The 22,782-nt window shown below is 47.5% G+C and overlaps 1 protein-coding gene across 2 annotated transcripts in view; it reads right to left on the bottom strand.

The window, feature by feature from the left end:
* Window positions 1-4,362: 4,362 nt before the first annotated feature.
* Window positions 4,363-22,782, bottom strand: part of PPP1R16A (protein phosphatase 1 regulatory subunit 16A) — a 338,867-nt gene continuing 320,447 nt past the window's right edge. The window contains exons 8-10 of one of the 2 annotated variants that reach the window (XM_078686548.1): window positions 9,468-9,597; window positions 8,189-8,351; window positions 4,363-6,198 (exon numbers count right to left, since the gene is read on the bottom strand). In XM_078686548.1, coding sequence (XP_078542674.1) covers window positions 5,716-6,198; window positions 8,189-8,351; window positions 9,468-9,597 — 776 coding nt within the window. In that variant the 3' untranslated portion in view covers window positions 4,363-5,715. The remainder of the gene's footprint in view (window positions 6,199-8,188; window positions 8,352-9,467; window positions 9,598-22,782) is intronic. The other variant, XM_078686549.1, reaches the window with a different exon arrangement.

Here is a 22,782-nt window from a genome sequence, read left to right as displayed (position 1 = left end):
CTCCTGGTCTTGTCGTCCTGCCAGTCTTCTGCGCCGTCTGTGCCTGTGTTCCTTCCAGGTTTTTCTCCGCGCCTGTGGACATCCAAGACACCCAAAGGAATCTCCCTTGATGTGAAGGAGTCACTCCCCTACATCTGTAGGCACCGTAGCTAAGCTGACCGGTCTGCTGCTCCCGACGTCCTACAGACTCTGAAGGGCTCACCAACACAGGTGGTGGTTCTGCGACTCCCTCGAGGCCTGCCCTGTCTTCTCAGCAAGTTTAAAGCAAGTATCGCCTGTCGGAATCGCTGGAGCACCGTGCTGAATTGCCATTGCCAAGGCTTGTTGCTTCTCTTCTTCAGATATCTTCGGACTCCAAGAAGCTTCAGCCTCCAGCATCTCTTGCTACCGAGATTCTTATTCTAGCCACATCCTCTGCATCTTGGGCCTGCATTCCTGGTGAGCTGCTCAAGGTTCTCTTGCGCTGCCTGTTCCTCCGGCCTGTGGGTCCTCTTTAGGGTCTTCATTGGCTCCAGTGGCTACCCTGCTTGTTGGGCCTGCTCTGACTCGCCTGCACTTGGTGAGTCCCTTGGACCTTGCTGGTCCTGACACTGCACCTTCTTTGTATTCCTCATCTGTTGCTGCTGTCAAGGGTTGTTGGTGCTTTTGCCAGACACTGACCCTCTGGCTCTCGATTCCCAACGTGGGACAGCTTGTGACTCTCCTGCATCTTCCATCATCGGTGGTCATTGGTCTCCACTTCAAGAATTCCACCCTTGGATTCCACCGGACTCGTTCACCTTATTCACCATCGGCATCTTTACTGAAGTCCTCCATTGTGGTTTACGCCGGTTTCCAATGTCACTTCGCACCTATGCCGGCTTCCCTGGTGTGGGCATCATGTTTCCTGGCGTATCCACAGATGTGGTGAATCTACAGCATTCGATCTTCCACAGGGTTTCTTCAGGTAGGGTCCTTCTTTAAAAATGCAACTGCGGTTTTCCCATTGACTTGTATTGAGTACACAGTTGTGTTTCCACTCTGCGCACAGCCTCTGTAGGGTTCCTGGGTACTTACCGAGGGTGGTTCCTTGGGTCCCTGGCTCTTCTAAGTCTTCTGGGTCCAGTCTTGACTTAGGTCGTGGTCCGCATTCCACATTATTGGTATATGGTTTGGTCTCCCCCTGGAGCCCATTGTGTATTTGTGCTACTTACCTTTCCACTATAGAAGCATTGTGTGTATTGTGATTATATCTCTGGGTAGGAGATATACCACTGTTTTAGTGAGTATTCATAATAAATACATATTTTTATAACTACACTGTGTGGTTCTTTTCCACTTAGCCTACACCATAAGATGAAGTACTGCTAAAACAAGCTGGTTTACACTCCTGGACTAAGCCTGAAGACTGCTCTCCACAGCTACCACTTAGAGAGCTTTCTATGGTTGTCTAGAACCACTAAAATCACCATTAGGGTTGTCTGGATTAGTGTAGGCTGCTACACTTACATAAAGTGTGCCCCATATACTAAACCAGCCTCCTACACTCATGTTGACTTGTGTTGGGGTATAGTCCTCTTGTGACTGTCTTTTATCAAACCCTCATCCAAGTCGCCCAGTGAATGTTTCGATCATTCTGCAGCCCAGCATATGGATGCCAGGTGGCTGACCCAAATTCAGTCCCAGTAAGTTCTTACTAATTTATATTTTTAATACTGAATTAAAGATAAAGTAGTTGTCAATGTCGGCCGCTAATAGCATATCTCTCATTGCTGCACATTTGCCTAAATCTCTGGCAGTTTTTAGGAATCTCTACTTACTACTAAAGCTTACAGTAAAGAAAACAAACCCAATTTGCTCACCAACAACTGTCTGCAAAAAAATAATAAAATAATTTCTTCCAATCATCATATTTCAGACAACTGTGGACAGTGAGACCCTTAGCTATCTGCTTGGAAAAATGGGCCACTCCTTAAGATATGTTATCATCTAGCAGGGCCAGTGCTTATAGGAGGGGTCAACCCACCGCATTGCTATGAGTTGCATCTCATCAGGCAGACTTCATGCTGAGATGAACATTTCTTTTTCAAACAGGCCCTTGTTACTTGAAAGGCATTTAGGCATGAAGTCACCTGCACTAAAAAATGCAGGTTTTACAGAGCAAAACAGACAAATGCAAAGTATCATGCACTGTGAATCGGTAGGAAAAGGGGGTGTAGTATGGATGCCCCCCTAGCAATGACATTTGTCAGTATTTTGGCAGGTATCAACACCTCAAAAGCAGGGCCACATTTGTGCATCAGTCACAGACCACAAATATTCTTGGCTCTCATCGCAGATGTTGCGCAAACACAGACTCTGCAATGTGACCACAGGATATCACATCAGGACAATCATTTTCAAAACCTCTGTAACTTCATGACAGACTGGTCCCCTTGGATGGGTGAGTCAATGTGTGGCAAATCTGTTTCTTTTGTTAATGCCAGGAGCCCTCAGGAGTGCTGAAGCATCACCTTGTAGGTAGTGGTCAAAGTGCATTAAAAAAAAAGTATGGGAACTGTTATGCTCTGCGCAATGGGGGCAGGGTGAGTGAGCAAGCACGCATGGTATAAAGGCGTGGCTAAAAAAACAGAGCTTTCTGTAACTTTTTTCAGTCTTTCACGCACAGGAATAAATGAAATTTAAATGCAAGTTATGTTAATCGGTAGGAAATTCACTATTGTTCACTATGAAACTTCTATTAGTTAATGCACTGCACCAGAGAGCCACACAATTGAATACTGGCTGGTGCAGTAGAAAATAATGACTTTTGTATGTTTAGTGATGCATGGTCCAAGTCTGTGACAGAAAGCACTATGAACATGTAAGTCATTATGTTAAACTTGCACTAAACACAGTATGAAATAAGCTGCAACACAATTTGCAAAAAGGATTACGATTTTTTTTAAAGTGCTTACAAAATATGGGGGCAGATTTATGAAGGCCTTGCGCCGCCGGTGCGTCACTTTATTTGACGCAACGGCGGCGCAAACAATGCACCCTATTTACAACGTGACGCATCTAGGAGATGCGCCACGTTGTAAAGCACTGCGCCATAAGGAGGCGTTCCTGCGCAGGGGGGGGCGTTCCTGCGCAGGAACGCCTCCTAAAAGTGGCTGAGTGAAATCTATGAGATTTCACTCAGTCACTTTCAGGACAATGCTGCGTCAAAACCCTGCGACTGCTTGAAGCAGGCGTAGGTCTTGACGCAGCATTGTGGAGATGGTGCACCCCCGAGCCTTGCTGGAGCTGTGTCGCGCTTGCGACGCAGCTCCAGCAATGCGCCACCTTTACGGCACAGATGCGTCACGCATCCGTGCCGTTTTTTGCCCCATGGTGCGCCGCATTGTAAATGCGGCGCACCATGGGTGGCGGAGCAGCGGCGCAGGATGACTGGCGCATCCCTGGGGATGCGCCAGTCATCATAAATCTGCCCCATAGATTATAGTAAAAACCCAGACTGTACGCTGTGCAATTTTTCCTATGACGGTCTTATGAAAGCACACACTTCACGGCTTAGCTGGTAGCTACCTGTCAATACCTCTCAAAAAGAATAAATCTGTGTCTCCAGGAAGCTTCAAGGGATTCCATCAATTAAAAACAGTACCGGCTTCCAGGCACCCATTACATTTACAAATTGACCAGTTGCGCACATTTACATTTCTTTAAGGGAAGCAGGCACCCTGGCAGGAAGGCTTGTTCAGCTGTCTGCCCCTTCCTCAGTTTCACAGCATAGAAGACGCTCTCTCCTCCGCTGAAGCATTGCATCCGTCAGAATAAACCATCCCGCCACAGATGTCTTTTCACACAAAGTAGAGGAACTGTTTTCTAAAATTAGACAAGTATGGGTGCGTGGTGCCCCTCTGACCCCCCTCACTTCGACCACTGGTTGTAGGACTCTTCCAAGGTCATTGGTCTGTAGGTTTTCTGTTCTGCTTCTATTTAGGGAGATGTCAAGAATTGTGATGTATTGATGTAAGATGTATTGTGTTAGATACACACTGACATTGCTCATAACATTATTTTGCAGTTTCTATCTTTTATAGAGACACATGCTGTGCAAATTCCCCCATCTGCTTAGAAAAGTTTCATGATATTCAGCGAAAGGACTCACTGTGTCGCGGACCTCAAGCCCATTATGCTCTATACTGTAGATCACTTTTCCAACCTTGTCTTTGGTAACACTGTTCTACAGGAAATACACAAAAAGCAACTGCTAATGACAACAATGTTACCCCGCACCCTAGCTTCATGTCTTGGCCATACTGAAAAATAAGAGCGCCTGCCAATTACACATTGAAATCAGTGAACAGGGATAACAGAAGAAACCACACGACACAGAGGGAGAGGAAACTTCATTGTTTTAACGCAAATGTGCAAAAAAATAATCATCAAAGGGCGTTGATAAACTTCAGAGCTTCAGCAAAGCTGATGATTCACCAAAATAGACAACTTGGATTTCTTATTAAAATATCAACACTATATAATTCTTTTTTGTTTTAAATATAGATTTTGTGATCAAAAATGGTAGTGCTTCATATAAAAAGTACAGTAAAGGCGCAGTCTCGTGGACTTCTCCGCAGAGCTGCTATCCACGTAGAGTCAGAAGACTCCCTTGGTCCCTGACGTCAAGTCCTCAATGTATGGTTGTCCATCGTACACATAGACGCCCACCCACTCGAAAGGAAAATGACAGTAGCTCTCCAGGAGCTGTGGGCTGGCCCAGATACAGCTATGATACTGAAGAGACGCGGACAACACTTGCATGGGTTACAAACAGTTTGCAGACCTCTTTCATGGTGGGTCGGTTAACACTTGAACCACGCCGCGGTGTTAAGACCACCTCAATATCCGAAACTTGCCAAGGTGGACACTACTGAACCCATTTACGGACCTTGCAGTGGAGGCAAAGCTGATGCAAGGTCAAAGGAGAACGGCGAACATTGACTCAACGCGTGACAGGGTGAAATGGACCCCAGTGCGTACCTCCCTGAGGAAACAGCATGTTGGTTTCTGAACTTGTACAGTAAAAATTTTCAACGTTTATTCATTAAGGCAAGTGTTTCTTCATTTTTAAGGTGATTCCGAAGAGAAATGTAAAAGGTTTGCAGGTCTGCACTCTCATTCGCTACTTAAGGAGGTCATCAAAGATCCAGGTACAGCAACATTCCTCGGAAGTGTAAGATCAGAAGGTGGTTTGATCAACATCTCGAGGGCTGTCCTGTGTCGCTTGCAACACTAGCTTTCTGACTTCAACAGACCACATCAACAAGCAGCGCTTGCTCATACTCTGACCCTAAAGTTCTCGTGGCTCATAGAAGCAATCGTGAACCTGATGTGCGTGTCACTCAGTCGCGGCTTTCTGTAGAACTATATCCTTGTTTACAATTAATTGCTGCACCTCACTCCCTATATCTTGGACCTAATGTGCGTGTCACTCAGTCGTAACTTTCTGTATAACTATATCCATGCTTGCAATGCATTTCTGCACCTCACTCCCCAATATTGCTTGACACCCACAAAGGTTAGCAGACCACTCGTACACTCGCATCATCAGACATGCTGCTGCAAGGAGGTAAACGGAGCGTTGCAATGGAAGTGAGCACACACAACCATTCGGATTGTCACACTATCAGCAGACACATGCGCCACTTTGGACACCGGCCAAACAGAGCTCGACTGCCCCAAGCCCTCTTGTCACATCAAAGAGCAGCATCGATTCTTCTCTGGGGGGAGCTCTTCTATGGGGGCCACAAATTTTAAGAGTGGGGGGTCCCCACTTGTTGCCGTATAAAAAATGGAGTTCTGATCAACATCTAAAGGCCTCCTCTCTGGTGCAGTTGGGCTCTGCGGCACGTCCACCCCATCACTGGGCGGAAAGTCCTCGGGGTGATGCCGCTGAAGCTTGGCAGCTGCGCGCTGCCGTTTGAGGTCTGCCAGCGTGTGATGAGACTTCTCATTGCTTAGGTCAGTGGACATCTCCTGGTGGGTGGCCAGTTGGTAGGAAACACTGCGGTCCAGCTTCTTGGAGTAGGTGTGCCTTGCCGGAAGGCCCGTCATGGAACCCGCACTGCCATTCCTCTGGGCCACCGGCGAGCTCTGTTGTTCGGCTACATCTGCTTCCACTCCTTCAATAGAAGAAGCTTGCTGGCCTACATCACCCGCTGGGGAATTCTGTAACTGAAACAAATACACAGTAAGCAGCCATCTCAACTCTTCTCAGCCACAATGGGCATAATTCAACTGCAACATATTAGTACCTATAAACAAAACTGACAATTTTACTTTGTTAATTCACTTCTTGCTGCTCTTTTTAATGTATGGATGTGTAAATTATAGTTTAGAGAGCCTTTGCAGAGAAGTTGACACGTTCAACAGGACAATCTGTCCAAATGACAAAAGGCATCAGATGAGAACACTCTCCAGCATCTTGCTATCTCCTTATTCACAATTAGTCCTACAATTCGGGCAGCAGTGTTGTTAAAGTACTCCCACTGAGCAAAATTCCTCCCAGTCATGCTTCATGTACTAGACGTTTCTAGTCTCCACTTCTTGTAGGTCTATGGAATGTCCTGGCTGCAGGCGAGGGGACCAGAACATCTCTTGCACATCAAAGAAATCAAATTTGTATGGAGCTGTATACACATCATGCAGGCGCCACTTTAACGCGCGCACTCACTTACCATATCCAGGTCCGTTTCACTCGGTTTACATATCGAAAGCAGAACATGGGGCATGGGTTTGTACTGAGGGCTGGGGAACTCCGGAGTAGCAGTACTATCTAACATCAAAATTTCAAAAGGTAACTGCACATAGAGGAACTACAGATTTACTATTCCCAACTCCACATCTACGTACCTTGAAAATATGTTAATTGTCAAGGTACACATATTTGGATTTAGGTAGAGAAAATCTATAATTACCTTTCAATATTTGGAATTTTATATTTTCCCCCCGATATTTGTATAGCTCGACATTCTAGCTGCATTATTCAGGGAGCACACCGTTTGCATAGCCCCATTCTGGCAGAGCCGGAAGAATATTCTCTGCTCTTATACAGATTATAATTTTTTTTAAATGACGTTTCAAAAACGAAAATAAGAAAAATACCAAAAAAAAGCATGTTGCGGGCATGTAGCTGGGTTAGAGTGTTCAGCCTCAGACAGTGAGGGTCTGCTATGAACAACTGAGCTTGGCTTGAGCAGCCTGGCTACAAGCACACAGTAAGAGGAAGGGGAGGAGCCAAACAAAGAATCTGGCAGTTAGCCGGAACTATAAGTGTAGTGGATACATGTGCTATGCTAAGCATGTCTGATACCACCCAGCGTAGCACTAGGAAGAGTGGAGAGCTAGAGGACGCGTAAGGGGTTTGAGTCTACAGAGTGTACATGTATCAAATTGTATCAAGGAGTAGAGTTTAAGTTGTTACAACTAATACAATTTGCTGTTCAAGAGGCGTTCCACTCGCCTGGCAGATATCCAGGAGGCCTCAGGGCTGTAGGACGGCGTGCAGTCACTATCATTTTCATCAGCATAGTTACACATCTTTACGGAACAAACATGTAGGCAAGCAACAACATAGCACAGCGTTGTCAGCCTGTCCTGTATAGTTCTTGACAGGCGGGGTAGCCACTGGGCAGCATACACATCAGGTATGTTGGTGATGTTTCACTTGGAATCAAATTTCCTCCGCAGGACTAGAGGCGGGTGAAGAGATGGTACGGCGAATAGTATGACAGAATATCAAATGCTATAGGCACAGACAGTTCTACTGGGAATGCACTTGGATGGGCACCCAGTGGGTACTGGCATTTCATTGCTAAGGATGGTCCTACCTAACAGCCTTTGTGAGGGTACCATAAAGGAATGTTTTACATTTAGATCTGCTATTTATTTTCCCTATCTTCGATGGCTGAGCATTTAGGTGTCTAAAAATGCATGTTTGAGTGCTATACACTACCCACTTTCACTGTTTTACCTCTAAGTTGGCCTCGGCAAAGTAACGCCTAACAGGAAGCTATCGGACAGTACCAAAATGGCACTGGTATGCTATAGGTTGACAGTGACATAGAATAAACACAGGAAACAGTGCAACAGGAGGGATGAGTGACAGACTCTAGTTGATAGGCTCAAGCACTCCTGGTTTCGTTAAGGTGATATGTGGACTCACCGAGGTTTGTTGCTGGAGCTCAGAGTTCGTCTGCTTGTCTTCGTCTTCAAGCTCGGTCTCGCTGTCGCGCTGCTGAACCTGCTGCCAGACAATAGCTTCCTTCGCGTGCTCTCTTCGGTACAGGTTGGAGCGCTCCGTCACGCTGACCCGCCGTACCACCTTTCTGTGGGGATCAGACATGGAGTAGCATTAAGTTTTTCATGGTCAGCTGGTGCCCAACATTCTAATAAACCATCCCAGTAGTCATATTCCTCTGCCCTGGTACATGAATCTGGCTGATTGACGCCCTGTGCCCTTCCTACATCTCAGTCCACACTGACTAGTTGAGACCTATTACAGACATTTGTATCAGAACCCATAAAGAACTCCCAGTTGTCAATAAACCTCCATATATTATAGGACGTTTACATTCGTACTGCCTTACATCTGTTCTCTCTTCAGTCTAAGTTAACTTCTTAAGTCGCCTCACCTTAACCACCCTGGATTACACCTTTAGTTATACTTTCAGTGCAGGCCTCTGCCGCTGTCAAAGATTATTCTCTGGTAAATGGTTTGTTTATTGTTCGTCTCTCATATATCCTGTATCACAGCCTGTCTTATGCATTAAAGTTTCCAAATTCCATGACTTCCACTTGTTTCATGTGCATGGGAAGCAAGCCAGATTGCCACAATTTGCACTAAATAACCAACAAGCTGTTAGGCAGCATCAGTTAAAACATTGGTTTTTGTAACCATTGATTAAGGACAATCAATAGTGTATGGTTCATTAATCTGGAGGATAACAAGGCCTTAGCATCAGACTCATGTCTACAGATCACTGTGAAAGCTTGACAAGTTCACAATAAAACTTAGAAAGGAAACAGACATTTAAGTTGGAAAACCCAGCAAAAGCAATACATTTACCTCACAGTGCACTCGCATCCCCTCTAACGTAGTCTTTGACTACTTCCCAGTGTTACTCAAAACTCTAAATTGATGGTAAGAAGATTCTTTGTGAGGACCTACTACCTGCTACCCTCATTAACCTTGGCTTTACATTAGACCTCCCTTTCCTTTCTGCTAAACCCAACCTCCCCCAAAACTCTACACACATTAGTTCAAATTTTTATCTGTGGCTCTTAAATCTAACTACCTGGGGTGTATTTATTCTACCAATCTGTAAGTCTTATCTCTATTCCATCCCGGTTCATCACCTACCTATGCTACAACCCTTGCTGCGTCTTCTCTTTTTGCGGTGACCCTCACATTGAGTCCTCCATGTCTATCTACACACACTCACCCTCTACTCCCGGCACTGGAGGTGCGTCGCTGCAGCGCAGACTTGTGCTTGTCATGGGATTTCATGATGGCATCATGCTTGTGCTTCAGCTCCAGGAGTTTGGCTCTGACTTCTTCGTCGCCGCATACATCTGAAGGGCGAGAGTGGAAATGCGCTATAAAATGGTGACTAAAGAGCCTCCATCTTAAAGGTGCCATGAAGCAAAGAGAAAACAACAGTCCCCTTTATTCAGTCTTGCACCTGTAACAATCATCAATAACGGGTGTTCTAGAACTTTCCTCTGTTTGATGACGTCTGCTTGGGTTTTAGATGGATTGTGACATCATTCACTGGACGGCCCCTTTAAAGGAAACTCTGACAATAAAATGCTAGTCTTAAAACGAGCAGGGCCATACTACATATCTAGCACAACACAAGTGGGGGTTCTTTTAAAGAGAACTTTGCACTCTCTCTGGCTGCGTTAAGTTTTTACAACTCCAGGTCGTGTTTGGCAATAGAAGAAGGAACGGACGTCCAAGCACCGAAAACAGCCAGCCATATGAAAGATTTTCAAGGAACTGAAGGAGTTTCATGTACGAAAAATACTAATCACCTATTGTACAATATATTAACAGGAAAGTATGAGTGTAAATATTCCTGAAAGGGTCTGCAGAACTTCAGAACAGGTTCAAATCACAGCAAGGGTCAATCAACTTTTTGGGGGCATGAAGAGGTAATCAGTTCTGGTATAGTTGATATAGAACATAACATGTAGTATTTTGCATATTAAAAAGTCCCTTACCACCTTCCTTTTTTGAAGGCCAAAGCCACTTTATTGATTCTTTCTTTGTTAAAATGTGGTCCAGTGCCTACGTGGCAGATGTTGGAAAATGGGAGGGTGTGGATTCTAACTCTGATTCCGGCACTTGAGTGAAAATGAAGTGACCGTGGCAAAATACATGATCTTCATGTGCCTAGATTTGTAAATATGTAAACAATGCAATACTATTGTATCTGTAAAATATATTGTGATTGTGCAGTTCGAGGTGTAAAGTTCAAGTTGATGTACGCGACCCTTGTATACCGCATTAATGTACAGTGCTCCGGAGATACCCCACGAGATTTGTGCTACATAAATAACATATTCCCAAAGGATGCCTGACCTTGTTGAATTTTTACAAGTTCTCCAGCGTCTACCGCAATACTGTGAACAGTTCTGAAATGTAATTTCTCTGATACACTGTGCGTGGGTTCTGCAAGAACCAAATATTGTACTTTTCTTCCACAGAACCTTTTCAGGAGTGCCTTATATCTCATATTTCCATAATACAGCATGAATGTACAGGTCACTTAAAGGATGCATGTGACAGGTTTATGATTGTATAGGAACTGGACACAACTCCACCAATTGAAGACAACTTGGAGAACAGATCAGCCTGTTACTATATTTGTGAGTGAGAAGGATTGCTGCAACACCAAGCCCTCAGTAAGTTGTATAATATAACTTATCAAGCCGCTCCCATGGACCACTAGTGAATCTATTTTCTGGATGTGGTGCTGATCCCTTAGAGTGTTGTATGTGTGACCTGCAAAGTGAAGTGTGTCCACCGTGCTTCCCACTGTATTGAAGAAGGGATGCTGGCTAGTTAAGTATGATTTGATTTCACACACCTAAGATTCCCACGTACTTCAGCTAAAAATATATCTGGAATTAAAGTAATGTTTTCCAGGTCTTCATTTTACGTTTTTTAACCACTTTTGAATTTAGGTCCCCCTACGACTCCTGACCACTTCATATTTCTCTTAATAATTCTCTTAGACCTTTGCAAGGGACCTCTTTTAGAGTTAGGTGGAGTGGGAGCACGGTCATACTCGCAGTTCCACCACGTCATCACGAGGTGGTGAATTGACCATTTTTCCACGGGCAAAGCCCTGATGGCTACTCTGTCTGAAACCATTGCAGCCATCTGCCACAGGGTCCTGGATCACAATGGCAGAAGTCTCTCCATTTTTGGATTGGCACACAAGACATGTAGTCGCAGGCAGGAAATGACAGAAATATCTACAACATGCAAGTTTTTTTTCTAACAAAAAGAAACAAAAAAAAAGAAGGCCAAGCCGGCCATAAAAACACTCGCCATCCAGTTGCACTCAGCCTCCACATTTACCAAATGTGCATCATCCGCAGATGCACTTCCGGAAAACAGATCCCTGCTGAGACAGTGATGGTCTAAAGCAGGTGGGCCATTCTCTGCTGGAAGGATAGTTGACGCATACCTAGTGACCCCAGCGGGTTGCCCATCCAACCCGTAATCAGCCCCTTAGGTCCCTTTATATGCTGCTACGTAGCACATTTAGTTCAACCGATTCATATGTCCTCAAACCTTCTATGAGAGAGGAAAGAAATGAATACCCTTAAAAAGAATACAAAAGTGTGAGTTCACCGATGTGTTACCATTACAATGTAAGTGACTTATGTATTCAGAGATCAAAACACTCCTGAGGCGAGAAAGCCGGGAGTTCGTTCGTCTATTTAAAAAACTGCTTTTTTAAAAAAACAGCTTTTTAACAAAATCTTGTGTTTATTTGTTAGCACTTCCCCCCTGAGCACTCCCCCCCACCTCACCTGCATCAGAATTTCCCCGCGCAGCCGATGTAAGGGCTGCCGCGGGTGGGAGTTCTTTTTGCCGCCATGCTCGTCCAGATCACAGGCCACGCCCACGGACGTAAGGCCACGCCCCTTCACTTTAACAATGTGCCCCCCCCCAGACGCGCAGCGGGCGCGCCAAAGGCAAGCCCGTCTGCGCCCGTCCGCGCCTCGCCCGTGCCTAGTGCCATCCCCCCTGTCCAAAAACTTAGCTATACAAGAGAAGCCTTATTGATGCTAAAACCAGGCCCATCGTCCTGCACTCAACCACTTGACATGACGACCTGGGTAGGATCTTGGAGTTGTAGACTCTGCAGGCACAGCCTTGGCCCCAACAATCAAGCTAGAAATCAGCCACCAAAACAAGTAAGAAATCTTCGCTGCGGGTTGATTAATGTTAGGTCCATGGGAAAGCACGCCGCACATGTCTATGATTTAATAATGGAAAAGAAGCTAGACTGCCTCTTTATGACGGAAACTTGGTTGACATCTAATAGTAACCCCGATATAACAAACTCCCTCCTCCCAGGATACCTAATCTCTAGAGAGGATAGACCAATTCAGAGGGGTGGAGGTATTGCTATTGCCTACCGTGATACCCTGAACTGCCAAACTTTCACCATACCAGGCCTGAAAGGGGTAGAAAATGTTGGCTTTGCGCTAAAAATACACGACTCCGGAGGAGGAGCTTAGCGCGCACCCAAGATGGTCGCGTGAGCTTAGAGCTCCCGGACCTTCGCCACCTCCACCGATAATCCTGTACCCTATCCTGACTTAGAGGACGGGTTCTTATTGGCACGGCCCCGCTGATCGTCTATCCGTTTTCAGAATTCGATTTGTGCCCCGGGAGCCGAAGATGTGGACTTTTGAACATTTCCGGCCTACTCCATGGCACTGCCCCGGGCTTGGTTTCTCTGCCAGCCGGACAGTAATTGAATAACAACGGCTCATGCGAGTCTCCCTTGACCGGTCTTCTACTTTCAGTTTCGATTCTCGTGCTTCGACTTCTTGGACTATGCCTTGATCGCCCTGGTTTCTTGCTTTCTGTTTAACCACGCATCATCGACTGGTGATCCGGACTTTCACTACTCCTTGCCTGGTGGTTGATCTCGTCTTATTCTCCAAATTGCTGCGGGCGCATCGAGTGTTGCCATTCTCTCTAGGTCTCAGAATGCCCTCCGGGGCGCACGACCTAAAATGGCCACCAAGCCTGAGGGGGAAAAACGCAAGACCAGACCGGCAACTCGAGGGGGTCCTGTGCAATCTAACGTTATGGACAGATATACCCTCGCTAAGGGCTCTCCGGGCGGCTCGACTAAACTCCCGGTCAATTTTGGAGAAGACTCCCCGATGGGTGAAGATCTGTCGTTGAGGGACGTCATGGGCGCCATTGCCGGGATGAAGGCCACACTGGGTCAACAGTATGAAGCCCTGACCCACAAGTTGGACACGGTCGCGATAGATGTTACCCTGATCAGGGCTGATCTTGCGAAGACTAATGAGAAGGTCAAATTCCTCGATCTAAAGACATCCAGTCTTGTTACCGACGTCTCCGACTTACAGGCGGAGGTTGGTAACCTGCGATCCGCCCGTGACTACCTCTCTCGACGCTTGGACGATTTTGAGGGCCGGGCTCGACGAAACAACGTCCGTCTGGTTGGTGTCCCGGAGACGCTGGAACCATCATCGGTGGACCTGCTGGTGGAGGACTTAGTCCTGAATCATTTAGCGCCCAAGGGTCTCAGCAAGTTTTTTGCAGTAGAACGTGCACACAGGATCCCGGGGGGCCCGCCTAAGCTGGGAGCTACTCCGCGTCCCATCATTGCTCGGATCTTTAACTTTCGGGACAGGGATGTGATCCTGCAGGCTTCACGCATATCGGGTCCTACGGCTTATGAGAACACCACAGTCAGTTTCTACCCGGACTTCACCCAGCAGGTTCAGAAGCAGCGACTTGGATTCCAGGGGGTGAAAAAGAGGCAGAGACATGAAATACGCTGTGCTTTTCCCGGCCCGGCTACGTGTGGTTTACAATGACCGAACATTTTTCTTTGATCATCCCGGGGTGGCTAATGATTGGCTGGACACGTTGCCCCCGGGACGGGATCAATCTGATCATTCTGGACACTCCGGTGGAGCAGAGGGCGGCCTGGTGGAGCAGGAATAGCAGGTGAAATCGGCTCCCGGACCAACGTAATGACTTTCGGCTGTGATTCGATGCTATGCCACTATTGCTTGCTAACGTGTTGTCTGATTGGGGTGTGGGTGGGGGTTGGGTGAGTCTTCTTCCTCTGGGGTTCTTTTCGTAGAATAGTTGTATGTTAGGGCGACAGGCACACTGCAAGTTGGGGTGGCTTTTGAGTCTTACGCAGGGGTGCGGGGTGGGGGGTATGATGTCTTGGGGGGTTGGGGGTTTGCGGTTCCTGTTTCTTTGTTTTTATCAAGGCATAGTATCGATGATCTTCAGTTTTACAGTGTCGCGTCTGGTGTGGGGGGGGATGGGGGTGGCCTCTGGGATGGGGGGTAGGGGATTAAGATTACTGTGTTGGAACGTTAATGGGTTGGGAGATAGGATCAAGCGGGGTGTAGTTTTGCAACTGCTGCGACGTCTGTCCCCTGATGTGGTTTTGCTTCAGGAGACGCACTTGCTTGGTAATACGTGCCACGCAATGAATAGGCGCGGCTAACGTCTCAATGCGCACTCAGGTTTCACTTCTGGCTCCAGGGGGGTGGGCATTCTGGTTCGGAACTCCCTCCCTCTTGCCGTTGACGATATTATCCTGGATGATAGGGGACGATACGCCGCCATTGTGGGGCGCTGGGAGGGGAGGGTTGTCACCCTACTCTCCGTTTATGTACCGCCAGGCCTCCAGACTACTACCTTTGCTGACCTGGGAAGAGTGCTCTTGGGAGTCCCCGAGGGTCTGCTTGTAGTGGGTGGGGATTTCAACTCTGTAGTATCTGGGATGTTTGATCGTTACCCTCCCCGTGAAATTGCAAAGTCTCAATCCTGGTTGGGGGCTTCCTGGAGGCTCTGGGACTTGCAGACTGTTGGCGCCTGCTTCACCCTGGGCAATTGCAATATACCTTCCACTCTGGGGCCCATGGCAGTCTTTCGAGACTAGACTACGTGTTGATGCCCTCCTCCCAGGCAACTCTCATAAGAGAGGTGAAACATCTTGCATGGGGCATTTCGGATCACTCCCCACTGTGGTTGGTTGTGGACGCGCACTTGGGGTCGGAGGGTAGAGTGGCCCCGATAAACCCATGGTATCTCCGTGCTCTCAAGGTCAGAATGGAACTAATTAAAGCGATTTACCAATACTTTGCCGAAAATGTGGGTTCTGTGTCCTCCTCTGTCTCCTTGTGGGAAGCGTACAAAACTGTTATTCGGGGCCAGGCCCTCTCCTTGATTGGCAACGTTAAGAGATGTAGGCGGGAGGAGGTGGTACGTCTTGGAAATGAAATCTCCGTTCTTGAGGGGGAATTGGAGTCCGAGGTCTCCCCGGAGAGGCTGCACCTTTTGGCTCTGAAACAACTTGAATATAGAGCGCTGGTGACTGACGCTGCGAAAGAGATGGGTCTGGGAACAGCAGGGACGTTTGTATGATGTGGGAGATAAGGCTGGGAAATTGCTTGCTTGGCTGGATAGGAGGGAATGTGCGAGTCGGATTGTCCCTGTTATTGTTGATGTGAATGACGTGAGTATCACTGACCCTGCTGCTATTATTGATTGTTTCGCTGATTATTTTCGGGTAGTATACTCCCCTGTGTCCGATAGACCTGAACATGACTCCCACTTGCTTCTACGCGATATTTCGCTGCCATGCTTGTCCGACCCTGAAAGGGATCTTCTGGAGGCTCCGCCTACGGTCGATGAAATCGTGATTGCCATCCGCTCGGTTCGCTCGGGAAAGGCTTCGGGCCCTAATGGGCTCCCCATTGAGCTTTACAAGCTCCGTCCGGATGTGATGGCACCACATCTAAGGTCGATGTTTTTGGAATCACTGGAGACGGGTTCCCTTCCTACTGACCAGAGATTGGCTTCCGTAGTGGTTATTCATAAGGAGGGTAAGCCACGTGACCGCTGTGATTCCTTCAGGCCCATATCTCTGATTAATGCTGAACCGAAGATCCTGGCCAAAGTGCTCGCCATTTGTTTGGTATCTGTCATAGGTGACCTGGTTCACCCGGACCAGTCCGGATTTATACCTCACCGTAACACGGCACTTAACCTCCGGCACCTGCATGGAGTCCTTGCGCGAGCGGAGACCTTGCGTGAACCGGCCATCTTGGCGTCTTTGGACGGCACCATGGCGTTTGATACGCTGGAGTGGCCATATCTTTGGGCGGTTCTTTCTAAATTCGGTTTCGGACCCACTTTTATTAACTGGGTGAAATTGCTCTACACGGACCCTTTAGCCCAAGTGGTGGTGAACGGGCGTGTCTCGACCTCCTTTGCTCTCGGTAGAGGAACGCGCCAGGGCTGCCCTTTGTCCCCACTCTTGTTTGCCCTTGCTTTGGAGTCGCTTGCGGCCTGGCTGAGGTGGGAGCCATCTTTGAGGGGCATTAGGTGGACTCCGGAGTTTGAAGATCGTATATCCCTGTACGCAGACGATATACTCTTGTACCTTACGTCGCCTCGGAAGTCGTTGATCGTCCTTTTCGACGTTTTGACTTCTTTCCGTAAAAACTCCGGTCTTGTCATCAACTGGTCGAAGTCTTGCATCTATGTCCTCTCCGGCGAGGCTCCTCTCCTGCCCCGTGGCTGTCCTATCTCGGTGGTGCTGGAGGGATTCAAGTACCTATGAATCTTTATCACCTTGGACCCCGTGCTTCGTTATGAACGCAATTTGCTACCCCCTCTCAGCGCCTCCGTGCTGATGTGATTGCGTGGGGTAGACTCCCTCTCTCTCCTCTGGGACGAGCGGCGCTGTTTAAGATGATGTCGCTCCCCCGATTTCTTTATGCGCTTCAGAACACACTTGACATTGTACCAGCCGGTTACTTTCGGGAGATTGAAAGTCTACAGCGACAATTGATATGGGGGGGGCGTTCTCGTATTGCCCTTTCAAAGCTGACGCTCCCTTGGTATGATGGGGGCATCGCGCTCCCGGACATCCGTCGTTACTACTGGGCCTCTCAGCTGGGGGCCATTAACCACGGTACTTATGCTCACTTGCCGAACCCGGCTTTTGAGATGGATAAATGGCTGCTACCCGGTGGAGATTACAACAGGGCTTTGTACGCGAAATCCGCCGGCGGATCTCTTACGGGCCCCACTAAGACAGCAGTACAGGTGTGGCATCGCGCTACAGCGGCCACGGGATGGGCTGACAAGCCGACCCGTGCCACTCCGCTTTATGCATCGGAACGACTAGGCTCCCTCTGGAGGTCGAAAGGTTTTGATAGATGGGACGTGATCGGTATCAGCAGGGTTGATGATGTGTGGATCAAGGGTAGAGTCAAGACGTTTGAGGAGCTGAAAGTTGAGTACGACCTGAATGACAGAGAATCCTTTCGGTATGCGCAAGTCCGACATGCGGTCCTGTCCGTTTTTCCCTTGGGTTCGGATATTCTGGAGGCGTCCCCGCTTGAAGATCGGATACTGGATGGGCATGTCCCTGATAGCACGATCTCGCTCATATATAAAAAGTTAATTAATACCAGGATTGACCTACTGGATAGCCTTCGAGAGTTATGGACTAGTGATGGTCTAGAGCTCGATGACGAAGACTGGCAGACTGCGATCTCTTCCCCGAAGGAGGTAGCTATCCCGGCGTGCCTCCGGTTTGTCCAGCTCAAAATTCTTCATAGGGTATATGTGACAGGTCCTCGTTTGGTACGCATGGAATTCTCGGCGGATGGATTGTGCAGGCGTGGCTGTGGTATGGTAGGCACTTTTCTACATATTATTTGGGAATGTCCTGCAGTGCTACGCTATTGGACTCGCGTGCATGCAGTTATGAGTGAGGTCACGGGTGTGCAATCAATGCCTGAAGCGCGGAGGTGTCTGTTGAATGTCTGGGAGCCGAATGATTATGACCAGGCGCAGCTTCGATGGGTGACCTTGGGTAACATGATTGCCAAGAGGGACATTGCCCAGTTATGGGGCACGCAGAGGCCACCAACAGTTCTGTTGTGGCAACAAAACATGGACTGGTGTATGTTCAGAGAAAAGACTGTTTATGTCTCCCTTGGCACGCCCCGCAAATGGGGGAAAATTTGGACTCAATGGAACACGTACCGTGGTGATATATGTACTCCCCCCCGTTCGGAATTGAATACTGATTTGTCTTCCTCCCAACCTGATGTTTCCTCCGCAGGAAATTAGATATTTTGTTTGCTTCTGGTCTCCTCCCCCCCCCCCAATATTATCGTATAATTCTGAAATTTGATTTGCGTATGTACCCCCGCCCCCGACAACGAAGTGACACCTTTGTATTGTATTGCCTTGCTTTTGTTTTTCTTTTTATGTTTCTTGTTATTTGAATTCAATAAAAAGATTTTTTTTAAAAAATACACGTCACCTTCTCAGGGGCATTAATATACCGGCCACCTGGTACATACACAAATTTCACGAACAGCATCGGTGAAGCTATAGGCAATCTAGCCTTCAAATCAGCCAACTTTACCATCCTGGGAGACGCCAACATACACCTAGACGCCCACTCAGATCAGGCCACAATCTGCTTCACTGATACTATGAATGTCCTAGGCCTAAAAATTCTTACCACCTCCGTCACACACAAGGCAGGACACATACTTGATTGTATCTGCTCCAATATCGAAGCACTTAAGGTAGACACTCCACAAACATTAACCTGGACAGACCATAGCTATGTCCCGTTCGAATTCCCAGTGACAGTCAACTCTCGGACCAATAAAGCTAACAAATTCCTAGGGCCTGCCTTGGTAGTACCCTGTTGGAAAGATCTGATTGGGCAATCGGACTTCCTGACAAAAGCAGCCAGATCTAGACCGACTCCGTCAGGAGCTCCTGACAAAGACAGCCAGTCCTTTAGGGAATGGATTAACACACTCATCAAGGGCCAGGAGTCTGTCCCTCCCTGCCTGAGGACCAGGAGAAAACCTTGGTTCTCTCCCACCTTAAAAGAGGAACAAAGGAAGGTTAGGGCGCTCAAACGGAGGTGGCGCCTTAACTACACAAATCTTGACCAAGACATGTATAAAATCGCCCGTCGCCACTATCATGGTTTGATTAAAACAGCCAAAAGGGAATACTATACTGAAGCCATTAATAAAAGTAATAACAATCAAAAAGAAATCTTCAACATTGTAAATACCTTTACTAACCCCAAAACCATGCAGAAAGACATCCCCCCTCTCAGACCCTCTGCAACACCATTGCAGACTTCTTTGAGGGTAAAATCTTAACGCTGACTAAAGACTTCCCGCTACCTCATAACCATGAGGAGAGCTCGGCAAACAATACCAGCGTAAAAACATATACCCTGACTTCTATCCAACCTGTCAGCCAAGAAGGTTGGCTAAGATAGAAATCCTCAAAATTAAATCAGGCTCCCCCTTCGACCCCTGCCCCCGTTGGTTCTCCATACACTAATAGAGATTGTCAACCCATTCGTTAATAGCATCATAAATTCCTCACTTAATCGAGGTCTGGTTCCCGAAGAATGGAAACTCGCAGCAGTAAAACCCTTGCAAAAAAAAAACACTACCGGACCCTACTACCCTCACAAATCTTCGTCCCATTTCCCTACTTCCGGCTTTCTGCAAACTTACGGAGAGGGTAGTCAATAAACAACTTACCGCTTTTCTGGAAGCCAACAACATCTGGCACCCCAACCAAGCAGGTTTCAGATCCCAACATTCAACCAAATCAGCCCTAATCTTCTCCTCTGAAACCCTCCGCGCAGCACTAGATCAGGGAAAGAAAGCAGTCCTGGTTCTGTTAGACCTGTCCGCGGCGTTTGACACGGTGTCCCATACCATTCTGTTGGACCGTCTAGCCGTGGCAGGAATTGCCGGAACTGTATTGAGCTGGATAAAAAGCTTCCTCGCGAATAGGAAACAAGTGGTGGTCTTAGGACAGTACAGGTCAGAAGAAAAGTTAGTAGGTTCTGGAGTCCCCCAGGGCTCATGTCTGAGCCCTACGCTTTTCAATATATATATGGCCCCACTAATCACCCTTATCTCATCTTTTGGGATAGATACCATCTCATACGCAGACAATACACAGCTCATTCTAGTTATGGAGAATGACACCTGTGAAGCCAAAACAAAGCTCCAAAACTGCCTTACTGCCACGTTCAAAAGGATGAACCTAAACCATCTCAAGTGCAATACTGGGAAAACTGAGATTCTACCCTTCGGTAAAGGAAATACCTTCAACCCCACATCTTGGTGGCCAGAGGACGCCATCGCCCCCCCCAAGTACTGCCTCCTCAGTCCGCAATCTAGGGATCAAATTCGTCCCCTCCCTGAGCTTCAAACAGCAAGCCACAGCCGTAGCAGGGACCTGCTTTGGAATTATAAAAGGGCTCAGGAAATTCTTCAACCTAATCCCCATCTCCGCAAGGAAAACGGTCGCAGTAGCCCTCATAACCTCCCGCATCGACTATTGTAACAGTCTATATGCAGGGACTAATAGAGAAGTCTGTCACAAACTACAGATGGTGCAGCATGCTGCAGCCAGATTAGTGTTAGGATGGAAAAAGAGAACCTCTGCCACAGCAGCAATGAACATTCTACACTGGCTGCCCATCTACAAAAGGGTTCTCTTTAAAATCCTACTGATCACTTTTAGGGCTTTCAACGGAAAGGGACCCAACTACATACTAAAAATGTTTAAACATTACACCCCCACACGATGTCTCAGATCTCAAGGGGCCAATCTTCTCACCATTCCCAAATTCAGACTCAAGACTAAAGGAGGAAAATCCCTGGCAGTACGAGGCTCCAAAGCCTGGAACTTTCTCCCCCATCATCTCCGTCAAATCCCCACACTGTTAAAAATAGCAATGTGTATGTACATAAGCGGCGTTCATTTGTGTTCATAGCACCCCTTGTTGTAAGCAGAACGGATATTGCTAAAGCACTGACTGTGTTATCCCGCTAGCATAGACCCATGCACACACGTACACGACAGCCATTCTAGGTATCATGGTCTCCTTGTTCACGATCAATCATCAGCCCCTCCCTGACCCTGCAAGCTTCCCCCATGCACTCTGACCGCCCCCCCCCCCCGCTCTCACATGTACAAGTCATGAGCCCTCCCTTCCCGCATGACTCTGACTCTGAGAATCATACCCCGCGCCGGACCAACACCTCCTTTCCTCCCATGAATACCCCTCCTTTGATGACCCCGACCTCTGAGCCTGAACGTCAGCACGGACCGCTGGTCATCCCTTAGCCCGAGGATACAGTTTATTGCCCACTACTGTATGCACTCGTCTCTCTTGAAAGAAGCCACTATTGATCATGGCTACCCCACCCCCTGAGATTCGATCAGGCACACACATTCCAATGGAATCAGCAGAACACTCAGCTGCGTGACAGCCCCTCCTATTGCATGGAGGATAAGGGCCCCTACTGTAGCCACGTGTTGGAATACCTTCATACTATACAAAGTGTTGATTGTAATAAAGGATGCCTGTGTGCCACAAACCTGTGTATAAAAGACGAAGCCTCAGAGAAACTTGTTAGAGCACCTCCCGAAGACACTATGCGAGTGTCCCAAATGACAGGCTCTCCTCATGAGAAATAAACCTTTTTCTTGGTCTTCCTGCTTCCAGTGCCCGTCTCTTTATTTGGTAATTATTCAAGATGGAAACGAAGAGTCGCCCTGCACCAGCAGCCTGGGCATCGGGTGCGATAGGGGCTGACTTTTCTACAATTGGCGCCCAACGTGGGGCCCATCAGCGACACGTGGATCCAGTGGGAGAGGTCCAGACGATAGAGTGAACGACTGCAACGATCGGAAGAGCTCCTGTCCGATAGACCCTCGTCTGACAGCCGATCATCTGAACTTCACTGATTCCGAACAGACCTCTCCCGAGTGATCTACGGTCCTGACTGGGAACCACCAGGAGTGCCGCGATAGCAACAGAGAGTAGAGGACGATCGGGCGCTGGAAAAAGGAAGGCGAAGAACTGTCCACATGGTCCGGTCCGGGTAAGGTCGTGACACAAGACAAATTGCGAAATTGATTGATTGATTGCTTGAAAATACTAGTATTACTTATTGACTGTTTCTGAGAAATTCTCTATTTGCAAACAAACACAGAATCGCAATACTCTGTTAAGTCTTTGCAGATAGTGAAGGGTAGGCAACGCAAAACTTTAACACGTCGTGCCTATTCTTTTTTTCTCCCCATTGATTGATTGATTGATTGAATCGAGCATTGAATTGTTCGAAGTTGGTTCTCTTAAAGGATCTTCTCTGCCTGCAAACGGGGAAGAATAGGAATATTCTCTCTCCCTTTGCCGATAGTGAAGGGTAGGTAACGCAAACCTTTAACACGTCGTACCTATTCCATTCCTCATTGATTGATTGTTTGTCCAAACATTGACTGTTTGGAAGTGGTTCTTTTTGGAGGTATTCTCTATTTTGCAAACAAGCACAGAAGTCGCCATACTCTAGTCTTTGCAAGTAGTGAAGGGTAGGTAATGCGGACCTTTGTCCCCCGTTGTAATCTGTCATGCCTAT

The sequence above is a fragment of the Lissotriton helveticus genome, chromosome 4_1 (assembly GCF_964261635.1).
Source record: "Lissotriton helveticus chromosome 4_1, aLisHel1.1, whole genome shotgun sequence".
NCBI classification, from domain to species: Eukaryota; Metazoa; Chordata; class Amphibia; order Caudata; family Salamandridae; genus Lissotriton; species Lissotriton helveticus.
This window is presented reverse-complemented; position numbering and strand designations above follow the sequence as displayed.